Source organism: Empidonax traillii, unplaced genomic scaffold (genome assembly GCF_003031625.1).
Source record: "Empidonax traillii isolate 1590-97213 ecotype Southwest subspecies unplaced genomic scaffold, ASM303162v1 scaffold34:size3740991, whole genome shotgun sequence".
Lineage (NCBI taxonomy): Eukaryota > Metazoa > Chordata > Aves > Passeriformes > Tyrannidae > Empidonax > Empidonax traillii.
Window position 1 is genome coordinate 1,318,867 of NW_020955227.1, and position 12,190 is coordinate 1,331,056.

A 12,190-nucleotide genomic window follows, 5' to 3' on the forward strand; every position below is an offset into this window, starting at 1 on the left:
GGGAAGGGTGGGAAAGGGGGGTAGAGCGTGACAGCATGTCAGAAAAACGCCCAAGCCGCGCAGCCTCCTCGCCCCCTCTGCCCCGGGGCCACGGCTGCCTGCCGGGATCTGGAAGCGCTCCACCGGAATAAAATAAATACATAAATAGGAAACCCGAGGCGGCTTCAGTTACTGCCGCTCTCCGGAGCTACCCGCGCCTGCAGATTCCATAATAATAATAATAATAATAATAATAATAATAATAATAATAATAATACCAATAAATCCCGGGATAACTCTTCCCCCGGTAGCTCGATCAGCAGGGGAGGGTCCGGGCGCTGTGGGCAGCAGCACCCCAGAGCCCCGAGCCCCGCGGAGGCAGAAACCGCTCGGTGCCACCTCCCGGCACCCCCAGCCCGACCCGGGTGGGTTGTCCAGGGGCAGGGGGGACAGGCGGGGGACACCCGGGGAAGGAGGATACCCCGGGAATGGGTACACCCAGGGTAGGAGGATGTACCCGGGGGGAGGAGGAGACCTGGGAAAAAGGGAAACCCGGGAAAGGGGGACACCCGGGGACGGGAGACACTCGAGGTGGGGGACACCTGGGAGAAGGGGGGACACGGTGAGGAGGACGCTCCCAGGAGGGGGCACTCGAGGAAAGGGGACATCCGTGGAGGTTGGAGGACACCTGGGCAAGGTACACCTGGCGGGGGGACACCCGGGAGAGGGGACACTGGGGACAGGGAACACCTAGGGTCGGGAAACCCGGGAAGTGGGGGACACTTGGGGAGGGGAGACCCCGTGGGAGGGGGACTCCTGGGGGAGAGGGAGACAGCAGGGAAGAGGGTCACTGGGGAAGCGGGACAGCCCGGGGGACACAGGGGGTTCCCGGAGGGTTCCCGGGGGATTCCTGGGGGATTCCAAGGGGGGGGGGGTCCCTTCCCGCCCCGCGCGCGGCCGCGTGCTGCCCCCTGCCGGCCGCACCCGCCACCAGCACAGGCCACGCCTCCCCAAGAAACCACGCCCACAAAGAGCAGGTCACGCCCCAAGGGGAGGTGGTTCCAAGCCGAGGCTCCGCCCCCTCAGTCAGGCCACGCCCCCCTCGGCACCAGCGGGTTCCGGTTCCGGCGGCGCCGGGGCAGGTGAGGGGCGGCGGGGCCGGGGTTGGTCCGTGAGGGGAGCGGGATGCGGGGGCTTCTCCTCCCTATCCAGGGAGCTCGGGGACCGAGGGGCGGCCATCGCGGTGAGGGTTGCATTGGGATTTCCGAGTGTTTATTTGTGAGAACGAACCGGCGTTTGTGTATTCGTTTGGTTGGTTTTGTTTTTTTTTTTATCCCCGCAACAGCCTAATCTACCTCCTCAGGGAAAGAAATGATGGGCCTGTTTTCTATATTTAAAAACATATAATATATAACCATACACAATTTGCTGGGAGTGGTGCATATCCATGTATATATATATATATATATACTTATGCTTATTTATTTACACTCGTGTGCTGGTAATAACTCAAATATTCCGACTGTGAAACATTGTAAAACAAAAACAACAACAACAACAACAACAACAAAAGTTCTATTTTTTGATAAATTATTTTAAATCGACTATTTAGCTTAAGTGAAGGGCGATAAGGAAATGAAAACATATGTTTTAAATATCTTTTGCGTAGTGGTCTTTGGGTGGCATCTTGTTTCTCATCCTGGGGGTGGGTCTGGGGGCTGCTGGTTGTGCCTCCCCTCATGGGAGGCTGATGGTCCCTGGGGTGGCTCCTGGGTTGCAGGGACAGCTCCAGCCCTTTCTCCTTCCCAAAATCCAGGCTGGTTACAGACCCCCCCTGAGGCTCTCAGAGCCCCCCAGGTGTGGCACAGAGGGTTTATCCCGAGCCTGGGCCCTGCTGGGCGTGTTTCCATCCTGCACCCAGATAACTCCAACGTGCAGCTCTGCGTGCAGGAGATAATTTGGATACACCTCCGTGGCGTGTGGGAGGAGATCCCTGCGCTGCTCTTGGCTGTCTTTTATATCAAGAGGAGGAGGAGGAGGGGGGAAGGCCGTGTTTTCTTCTGAGTGCCAAACTGCTGAGGAGGCTCATTTGTTTTAAAGGGAGGGGAAGAGCCTTTTGGAAAGGAGAGCTGTGTGTGGGAAGACAGCAGTGCCATGCTGGAGGGCCCCAGGAGGGCTGTGCACGGAGCAGAGCACGATGCCTTTTCTGCACGGATTCCGCAGGATCATCTTTGAGTACCAGCCCCTGGTGGACGAGCTCCTGGGGCTGCTGGTGATGCCGGACAGGGAAAGGCAGAGCTCCCTGGAGAGGTAACCAGAGGGGACTGAACACCCCAGGGGGCTTTAGGGGGGATGGTTGGAGCTCAGAGGTTGCTGCTCATCCCACAGCCCCTCCTTTTGCTGCTGTTCTTTGGGAATGTGGGGGTGGAGCAGAGCAAACACAGGGACTGGGTGTGCTCCCCTGGAACTGCCTGACCCTTGGCAATAAAACCTAAACTGGGGCTCAGCTGTGGCCCACAACCAGCAGATTAGAGACCCGGTGGGTACAGGACCAGGGATTTTTGTTCTTCTGGTTTTTCTTCTTCCCTGGTGCCCCTTTGGCCCTTGCACACCTGAGCTATGTGCTGTCCGCTGAGTAACTGGTGGGTTTTTGTGTGTCTCAAGCCCTGCCTGTCTGGGCAGTGACAGGAGCCAGCTCTCTGCTGTGAGGCGAGTCCTGGAGAGGGAGACCCACTCCCCGTTTTATCAGGAAGGTGTGAGCTATGCCCTGCTGAAGGTCACTGAGCTGGGGCTCGTCCCTGCTGCAGAAATCCTCCTGGAATTTGGTGCTGACCTCAGCTTTGAAGGTGAGGCTGGTGGGAAGGGGGCTGGGCCTGGTGGAACCAGTGGGTGAGAAGCTGCCCCGGGAGGTGGGGGTAGCTGGGGCAGAAAGAGGGGGAGCTGCCAGCTCAGCCCCCTGCTCCTTGCTGGAATAGTGTGAATGTGTTTTGTGGAGACCCAGCTACAAGGATGGACGGGGGGGATACCCAGGGGGCCAGTTTGCAGCTTTGGGGGCTTTTGGCAGGGTGGAGCCATTGGAGCAGCAGAACCTGGGGGGGTCTGTGACAGCCCTGTTCTCATGGGCATTGCTGTGTTCTCAGGGCCCTCCTCAGCTGCCTCTTTCCACTTTTGGCAGGTGCTCTGGGGGAAGCCCCTCACTCTCCCTGACCGTGTTTTTGCCCTCAGATCCCGTCACCTACTACACCCCCCTGCACATCGCGGTGCTGCGCAACCAGCCGGACATGGTGGAGCTCCTGGTGCACCACGGCGCTGACATCAACCGCAGAGACCGGGTACGGGCCCCGCTGCCTGGGCACGGCCCTGCTGGGCCCCCTGAGCCTTGGCTGCAGGGTCTGCTGTGTGGGGACAGCCCTCCCTGCCCCTCTCCTCCTGGGCTTCACCATATGCTGCTTCCCCCTTGGCACATCCCTGTTGTCCGTAGAGCTCCAATGCTGTGGCAGAAGTTCAGGTTGAGCAAACCTGCCTCTGCTTTGGAGCAGCAGGTGGGAGGAGGCTGGAGGAGACAGACCTCTGCCCATGGATTCACTGGAAAGGGTTCACTTTGATTTTTGGGGATGGGTTCAAACACGCTCTTACGCTGGGCACGATGAAGCCCCAGCAGCGACTCTCCAGAGGCACTCGCAGTGTTTAATTCTTACAGTGTTTAATACTCACTGGTGTTCTCTGACCCTTTGTGCAGATCCATGAGAGCAGTCCCCTGGACCTGGCCAGCGAGGAGCCCGAGCGGTTGTCGTGCCTGCGGCGGCTGCTGCAGCTGGGAGCCGATGTCAACGCTGCTGACAAAAACGGTCTGTGTGCCCCATACCCCTGCTGCTGGGTCCCTCTGTCCTGCTGCTGCTTGTGCTCCCTGGTTACAAGTGGGTTTGGAAGTTGGGAGCAGGCTGCAGAACCTCCCTGTGCTCAGTGTTTTCTCCTTGTGTGCTGGCTCTGTGAAAAGGGCTGAAACCAGCCCTGTACGGTCCATGGGAGATGGGATGGGACTGTGTCATAGCCCTGGGCTGCCCATCTGCTCTAAACTCACCCTGCTGTGGCACATGTGCCCTCTGAGGCCTCCATCATCCCTGTACATGTGGCCTGTGGCCCTGTCCCCACAGCTGTGCGCTATCACGGGGACAGCAGAAGCCTCTGCCAGAAGGAGAAGGCTTGTCACTCCCTGTGTTTGGCTGTCTGGTGGGCAGGGTGGATTGTTTTCCTTCCTGCCTTTTGGGGTGCCACCCTGCTGTCACGTGGCTGAGCGATTGCTCCATTGCAGGGAAGACGGCGCTGCTGCACGCCCTGGCCAGCAGTGATGGTGTCCAGATCCACAACACCGAGAGCATCCGGCTCCTGCTGGAAGGAGGTGAGAGCAACTTCTCCCCTTTCTGCACTGGCTGATCCTTTGTGCAGCACCAGGCACTGCCCTCCTTTATGTTCCCACTGGTGCAGAGTAAAGCCCAGCAGTGCCAGAGCTGGTGCTGGCCTGGCCTCATGGTCTGTTACATTCTCTGTCTCTTCCTGCAGGCGCGGACGTCAGGGCCACCACCAAAGATGGTGACACTGTCTTCACCTCTGTCATCTTCCTGCTGGGGGAGATGGCGTGCAGCAACACCGAGGAGGCCCAGGTCATCAACCGCTTCTGCTTCCGCCTCACGCAGCTGCTGCTGGCCCACGGTGCCAACCCCAGCGAGTGCCCGGCCCCCGAGTCCCTCACCCACCTCTGCTTCAAGAGCTTCGAATGCCACTTCCCGCTGCTGCGGTTCCTGCTGGAGTCAGGAGCTGCCTACAACTGCTCCCTCCACGGCCCCTCGTGCTGGTCGGGCTTCCACATCGTCTTCGAGTGCCTCTGCTCGCACCTCAGTGTCTCTGAAGATGACAGCTTCTCCACAGACCTCATCCAGAAGGGCCAGACTCTGCTGGAGCTCATGATGGCCAGCTCACAAGCCATCCAGCTGCCCAGCAATTTCGAGGTCAACACCAGCAGCTGTAGGTACCACGGGGAGAAGGTCAGGACTCTGTTCTGCTCCCTGAAGCAGCTGGAGCGCTCGCCACAGGCACTGAAACATCTCTGCAGGGTGTTCATCCGGCAGCGCCTTAAACCTTGGCCAGTAGATGTCAAAATCAAGGCTCTACCTCTCCCAGACAGGCTGAAGTGGTACCTCCTCATCGACCACACTGCTGCCGGGCATGAGGACCTCTGAGCCTGACAGTGCCTCTGTGTCTCCTCCCTCCACTGTCCTGCTGTGCCTGCAGCCTCCACATCTCTGCTCTGGACAGTTTTACTCACAGCAAAGAGGTGCTGCTGTCTGTGTGCCCACGGCTTGGCCAGTGCTGCCCACGGAGCCCCTCTCTGTGGCATTCTGGGCACAGTATCCCACGTTGTGTCTGTGAAGGTCTTGTTGCTCTGGTGCATGTCATGGGGTGGTGGGCAGAGCTCTGTGGTCCTTGGGGTGGAGAGAGCTCCTGGGCACTGGGGAGCCAGGTAATGGGGCAGAGGGCTGGTTTTGGGGGAGGTTAAGCAAAGGCCTGGGGGCAGAACCAGTGCTGTGACTGGACAGGCAGCGTGTCCCCTCTCTCCCAGTGCTGCCATGGGTGGGTGACACAGTGCCTTAGGTGTCTGGTGGAGCTGTGCCTTGGGGTGCTGGGAGAAGGAGAGCACTGGCAGCGCTGTCCTGGCTTTCTGCCTCCAGTCCTGGTGGTAGAGGCAGGTCCAGCATCACCCTGTGGGCGTGGATGCCTTCCTTTGTGGGCTTCTGAAGCTGGGGGTGGGAGTGAGGGGAAGCAGGACTGGCAGAGGTGGCCAACTGCTGCACACCCTCTGTGTTTCTGGACCCCATCCTGGCACAGAGGACCATTCACCAAGCATGTCTTGGAGGTGCTGGGCTCCAAAACAGACAAATGGATGTTTCTCAGCTTTGTGGTGTGTTCCCTGTGCAAAGACAAGGAACAGACAGCTAACTGAGTGCCTTGTGCCTCCCTCCCCATTCCTTGGCTCTTTTCCTTGCTGACTGCTCCCAGGTCCTTGTTCTCCAGTGCCTCCTTCCCAGGAACACAGAATTGCAGCAGGACTCTGGGGTTTTCTTTTCAACCTGCTACTGGAACCTGCAAACTCTGGGGCTGCACCTGGAGGGTTTGAGTCCCAGCCTTGCCACCTGGCTCCCTCCCACTTCTAAGCATCTGCTTCTTTGTGAGGTGCCAAGGACTGGCTGCAGAGCTGAGCCCCACACAGTTTTGTTTTGGTTTTTTGTTTGTCGTGGGGAACAGAGGCAGAAGAGGATGAAAAGAGGAAAAATCTGTTCTGATTAGGGACAGACAGATTAGTTTACAGCAGGTGGATCTGGGATTCACTGGCAGTTTGGCAGCAGAATGGTTGTCTCTCCCATCACCCTCCTAGCAGCATCTGAGTTTTACCCTCTCCTGCCCCTTGGAACTGGAGCTGTGTGTCCTGATGAACTGGTGTTTAAAAAAACCCCCAGTAATGTGATCAAATTCTGCCCTGGTGTCTGGAATGGGAACTGAGCAATTAAACGAGGCCTTTTGTAATAATGACAGGGGCTTGTTTCTTCTGCAGGGGAGGTGGGATGGAGGAGGGAGAGGGCTTGAGGAGATGGCTGGAGGGTTGGGGTGTGCACATGGGCTCACCCCCTGGCACTTGTTGTGCCAGTGTTGGCTGTGTTGGGCTTGGTTTGGTTGGCCTGAGCCAGGTGTCACCTCCCTTTTTGCTGCACGTGTGGGAGACCTGCTCATAGGTTTAAAGGACAGGCTCCCTCAAAGCCCCAGAACCTGGTGTTGCCTCTCCAACCCGCCACAGGGAAATCAGAGATCTCTCCTGTTCCCCTTACCCAGCTTGTTGCTGTGAGCAGCAGGAAGGGGCCAAACACCCAGGCAAGGAATGGAGCCCAGACTGTCCCAAAGGTGCTCCAAGCACCTGTTCACTACCAGAAACCCTGTGGTCAGCAACCTGCTGCTGCCCACGGATCACCTCTTGCTCCTGTCCAGAGCCCCCTGAGAATGGCACCGAGCCAACATGCACCTGACAAAGCCCACGTGCAGAAGTGCAACAGCAGGAAAATGTATTTGGCAAACACCTCTTTTCACAAACAGCAGCAACCTGGAAGACAAAGTCCCGTCCTTGTCACCAGCCCCAGAGGAGGGGGAGTCACGACACGGGAGAGACCTCCTCCCGCTGCCCTCATCTCATGGCGAAGGTGTAGACATGGTAGATCTCGTCGGGGAAGTTCTCCTGGCGCTCCTCGGCCAGCAGGTGCAGCCCAGCCCGGCGGATGATCTTGCGGACCACGTCCAGGTCCCGGCAGACGCTGCTGTCCACATCGTCCATGATCACCCCCTCCTGGGCCATGTTGTCCTTGATGACCACGATGCCGTTGGGCCGCAGGCCGGCCCGGCACCGCTTCAGGAAGTCAGAGAGGTGGTTGTCGGTGAGGTGTCCTGGAGAGGCAGAGCAGGGGTTAGAAGGCACGGGGTGACAGGGAGGAGGAGGCCGTGAGGCTGCGTTTGGGATCCCTCCTGATCCAAGTAGCCAAATACTTGAGACATTTGCAGGGGGAAGCTTTATCTTGGGGTGTCCCCCTTGTGTCCCACAACCCAACTCATCCAACCCACACCTCTGCCCTGGCTCTGAGGGCTTCTAGGGAAAGACCCATGAAGGGAGGAGGGAAAGCACAGTGCCCTCAGTGCCCCCCTGTAGGGCAGGGACAGGGGGCAGATTCCCGCCCCAGACTCCCAACCATGCTGTGATTCTCATCCTTCACGCAGACCTCAAGCTGCTCTCTCCCCAGTGCATGAGGCACCTGCCCCTTGGGGGAAGCTGGACAGGACAGGGTGGAAGCGGAGCGACCCTCACCAATGACCCACTGGATCCAGATGACATCGTAGGAGTTGGGCTCGGGGCTGAAGTCCTGGAGGCCGCAGCAGAAGTAGTTGCGCACCCGCCTGCCCTCCTCGCCCAGGTAGCTCTTGGCCTTGGTGAGGAAGTCCTCTGTCACGTCCACCATGTCCACTGTCTTGAAGAGGGGCAGCAGCAGCCGCTTGGTGATCCGGCCGATGCCGGCCCCGCAGTCCAGAGCACGGGTCGTTCCCGTCCGGTTGGGGCCATCCTGGAACAACAACCGTGAGGGGCTGAATCACACAGAGGAGAAATGGGAAAACCACATGGGAACAGGAGTGGGGAACCCACTGCAAGGCAAAGCTCTCCTAGCATGCAGCAACAGAGGACTCCACGGAGCAACTTGGTGGGAAGAGCCCAGCTCCATGCTGGGAGAAGGACAGGGCTTTAGGAGCCTGACAGACCATGCCACCTACCCGCAGAAACCTCTGCAGGAACTTCCTGGAGCTGTTGATGTCGATGCTGGAAATGTGGCCGTAGCCCCCCAACATGCCATCCACTGTGGCGGGCACATCCTTCCAGTACTTTTCCGCCTTGGAGTAGAACTCAAACTCGTTCTCCACCACCTCGCTCGTCATGCTGGCCGAGGGCACGTGCCCACACAGGACTTGCTGCTCCCCTGGGATGGGAGAAACCTGAACCAGGGAGGCCCTGTGAGCATCCCACTTCTATTTATCACTCCTTCCCCCTCCCCAGGGCTATTTCAATAGCCCAAACCCTTCAGCTTAAAAGCCGAAATCCTGATCTGAATCCTGGTATTTTCTGGAGGCCAACAAGCCAGCCCTTCCTGGGCAGAGATGCCTCAGCCAGAAGAGGCATCCCAGAGCCTTGCTCAGCAATACACCCAATTATACGACTTTTTTTTTTAAAGTTGACCCACCCCTTTTTCACCTATTCTGCCTCTTCTTTCCCTGTCTTAACATTTTACAGGTTTATCTGTGGCAACAGCCCCATCAGTCACCTCCAATTACACCTGGAGTTGCTAAAAAGTTATCCTGAGCACCTACCTGAGGACTGTAAATCTCAGCCGTGACCATAAGTTAGGTATTTGCAATATAATAAAGTCAAGGTATAATCAGCAATACAAGCTATAAATCCCCCCCAGGCATCTCATAATTCAAACCACTGTGGATTTGATTAACTGTGCCGGGGATTAGAAACCAGATTTAAGTTGGCCAAAGGGTAAATTCAAAGACTTCAAACACCTTTACAAAAAAAGAAATATATAGTGTCCATGGCTGAATTTGCTGGCAAATATCCCATTAGACACAAAACCTTTTCTATGGCAGCTTAGGCAGGTTTGGGGGCCCCATGTGGCCTGGAAAAGCCTGGGGTGGAGAAGGGGGATGCAGCACCTCACCTTACAGGTCACCGGTGGAAATCCAGTTTGGCTCGGTGGTGCCACGAGCTGGTCTGCGCTGTGATCTAGGAGCAGAGAAGATGGGATTTTAGTCCCAAACCACCCCTTCAGTCCCACCAGCGTGAGTGTGGCTGACTGCAGTCCCAGAGAACTGAAGGTAAGAGCCATGCTGACCCCACAGACACCTCCAGGGGAGGCTGGGAGGCAGGAGCTGCTGCTGCCCTGTAGCTCAGAGGCTGAGCCACAGGGGCAGGAAGGGCATGGAGGATTCTAGCCCCACTTTTGGCAGTGTCTGGTGCCATGGGCTGGGACCCAGGTTCACCCTCCTGACACGTCACCCCCACCTTGGCTCTGGGTTGGGCTTGGTGACTCCCTGGTGACGTTCTTCAGGGTGGAGAGCACCCAGGACCCAGCAAGACCAGCACGGACCCCTGTCCTGCCATCTCCCCCTCCTGCTGCCCCAGGAGCCCCTGGGACGCGGAGGAGCAGGTGGAGGCCGGTCCTTGCTCCACCGCCGTGGGGAGGAGGAGGAGGTCACACGGCGCGTGAGGGGAGTCACCACAGTCACCCCACAGTGTGGGGCCCTTTGCCCGAGCCCTGCGGTCATCGCAGGCTGGGGGTGCGCGGGGGGTGGTCCCCAGGCCGAGAGGGGAGGCGTTAGAGGGCTGTTACACCTGCCCTTTGTGGTGCCACGGGCGGTGCCCGGTCCGAGACCTCACCTGGCCTTCTCACCGCCCCCCATCGCTGTGGGTTCCCCCCACGGCGCTCCAGGCCCCGCGGGCCGCTCGGTGCAGCCCTACCGGTGGGGTGGGGGGGAACACCGGGTGCGGCCCGGACAGCTCCGCCGGCCCCCCCTGGCCCTCCCAGCCCCGGCCCGGGGTGTGTTGGGTGCCGCGGGGCCCGCGGATCCCTCGGGCCGCGACCCCGGCCCGGCCCCCCCGTTACCTCCGGCGGTGTCCGCGCGCTGCCCACCCCCGGCACGGCCGGCAGCGCCGACCAACCAGGCGCGGCCGTGTCGGTGATGTCACGGTGACGTCACGGTGATCGGGCCCCGCCCCGCGCTCTCCCGCTGCTGCCCGCGAGGGGCCGCTACAAGGACGGGGTGGGGGGGGGGGAACGCACGGATTGGGATGGAATTGGACGCACTGGGATGGACTGTGAAAGGCAGGGGTGGATTGGGACAAGCAAGGGTCGACTCGGACCAGCTGCGACAGACTGGGACAGATTGGAACAGATTGGAACAGACTGGGACAGGCAGGGACGGACTGGGATGGACTGGGATGGACTGGGACAGGCACAGGCGGACTGGGACAGGCAGGGGTGAACTCCGACCAACTGGAACAGACTGGGACGGACAGGGACAGACTGGAACGGATGGGAGAGGCAGGGGACGAACTGGGACAGGCAGGGGTAGACTGGGACGGACTGGGACAGTGAGGGTTTGACTGGGACGGGCAGGGGTGGATTGGGACCGACTGGAGCGGACTGGGACAGGCGGAGACGGCCCGAGGGAAGCCCGTGGGAATCACTCGGCTCTTGCGGGGCCGCCGGGCGCGAGATGCCAGCTGGGTGTTGGGGCCCGGGGCTGCCGGGGAGGGTGGCGGGTCCCAGGTCACTAGGACAAGCAGCCGCGGGGTGCCGTGGCCGGGCTGCCCACCTGTCCCCGGCCGTAGCCCTGCTCTTGTGCCCGGCCCTGTCCCTGTCCTGCTGTTGTCCTTGTCCCGCTCCCGGTCCCGCCGTGTCCCGCCGCGGGCGCGAGGGGGCGCTGTTGTCCCGCCGTTGCGGCGCCGCCGCCGCGGGAACTTCGCTGGGTCCGGGGGGGGGAGCGGGACCCGCTCGTACCGGCACCGAGAGACCCCCGGCACCGAGAGACCGCCGGTACCGAGAAAACCCCCGGTACCGAAACCGGCACCGACTGACTCCACGTAGCGACTGACCCCGGCACTGACACCCCCCAGGATCGACCGACCCCCGGCACCGACAGACACCCTCCCAGCACTGATACCCCCGGTACAGACACCCGCCAGAACTGAACCCCCAGCACCGACAGCCCCGGCACTGACAGACCCCCGGCACCAGCAGACACCCTTCCAGCACTGACAGCCCCAGTACCAAACACTCCTGGCACCGACACCCCACCTGCCCCACTTGTACCGGGCACTGACACTGGCACTGACCCCTCCCTCCTTCACCTGCCTGCGTTCACCCTGTGCCTGGCAGGGGCACTGGTCCCACTGCTCCTGGGTGACGTCCCCAACTCTCCTCCACCCTCCCTGCCTGGTCCTGCTGAGCCAACATGGTGAGCTGAGGCCCGATAGGTTCACCACAGCTGTGGTGCCCTCCCCATTGCAGCTGAGACCATCCCCTTTTGGGGTGTAATCCCACCCCAGTTATACCCCCATGCAGGGTTGATGGGACCTGTGGTGCCCAAGGCCTCTGGAAGAGAATTGCTATGGGGACAGTGACAGTGACAAAACTGGGCTGGCAACAGTTGTATCCTGTCCTAATGGCCCAAGCAAGGACTTGCTGTCCCCAGAACAGAGCTGCTCACCCTATGGCCATCCAGAAATCCATGGCACAACCATTGCACTGCTCCAGTTGCCACCTGTGTTTTAAAGCACCTGCGTCCCATTCGTGCCATCCATAGGTACCCGCAGAACTTGTTCCTTCTGCTTCAGTTCTATCATTTTTTTCACTGTGTTGTACTAGGGCTCCTGAAGACCATTTCCATGAAATCCAAGCCACCTCCTCCATCCTTTTCCACTGTTGAATTCCTTCATGGTGGCGGGAAGGGAATGGTACTCCTGTCCCCCCTGTGGCAGGTGCTCCACTTTGGCCCCTCAGAATACAATGGAACCTGCAGTGGTGACCTTAACCCAGGGGCCAATCTCATTTGCATATGTTCCCTT

The 12,190-nt window shown here is 59.5% G+C and overlaps 2 protein-coding genes across 4 annotated transcripts; one reads left to right on the top strand and one right to left on the bottom strand.

The window, feature by feature from the left end:
• The first annotated feature begins 1,074 nt into the window (after positions 1–1,074).
• ASB6 (ankyrin repeat and SOCS box containing 6) lies at positions 1,075–6,564 on the top strand. 2 transcript variants are annotated; one of them, XM_027877723.1, is made up of 7 exons: positions 1,075–1,121; positions 2,080–2,289; positions 2,644–2,825; positions 3,205–3,311; positions 3,719–3,827; positions 4,292–4,378; positions 4,540–6,564. In XM_027877723.1, exons 2-7 carry the CDS (start codon positions 2,177–2,179, stop codon positions 5,214–5,216), a joined length of 1,275 nt encoding a protein of 424 aa, XP_027733524.1. In that variant the 5' UTR covers positions 1,075–1,121; positions 2,080–2,176; the 3' UTR covers positions 5,217–6,564. The 2 variants fall into 2 exon arrangements, with proteins under 2 accessions (XP_027733524.1, XP_027733523.1); XM_027877722.1 differs by lacking the exon at positions 1,075–1,121 and adding an exon at positions 1,156–1,222.
• A 499-nt stretch (positions 6,565–7,063) lies between these two features.
• On the bottom strand, positions 7,064–10,320 carry NTMT1 (N-terminal Xaa-Pro-Lys N-methyltransferase 1). 2 transcript variants are annotated; one of them, XM_027877724.1, is made up of 5 exons: positions 10,227–10,320; positions 9,282–9,346; positions 8,338–8,556; positions 7,880–8,132; positions 7,064–7,464 (listed from the first exon to the last, which is right to left on the bottom strand). In XM_027877724.1, exons 3-5 carry the CDS (start codon positions 8,497–8,499, stop codon positions 7,208–7,210), a joined length of 672 nt encoding a protein of 223 aa, XP_027733525.1. In that variant the 5' UTR covers positions 8,500–8,556; positions 9,282–9,346; positions 10,227–10,320; the 3' UTR covers positions 7,064–7,207. The 2 variants fall into 2 exon arrangements, with proteins under 2 accessions (XP_027733525.1, XP_027733527.1); XM_027877726.1 differs by having other exon boundaries at positions 8,338–8,540; positions 10,227–10,295.
• Positions 10,321–12,190: the final 1,870 nt, after the last annotated feature.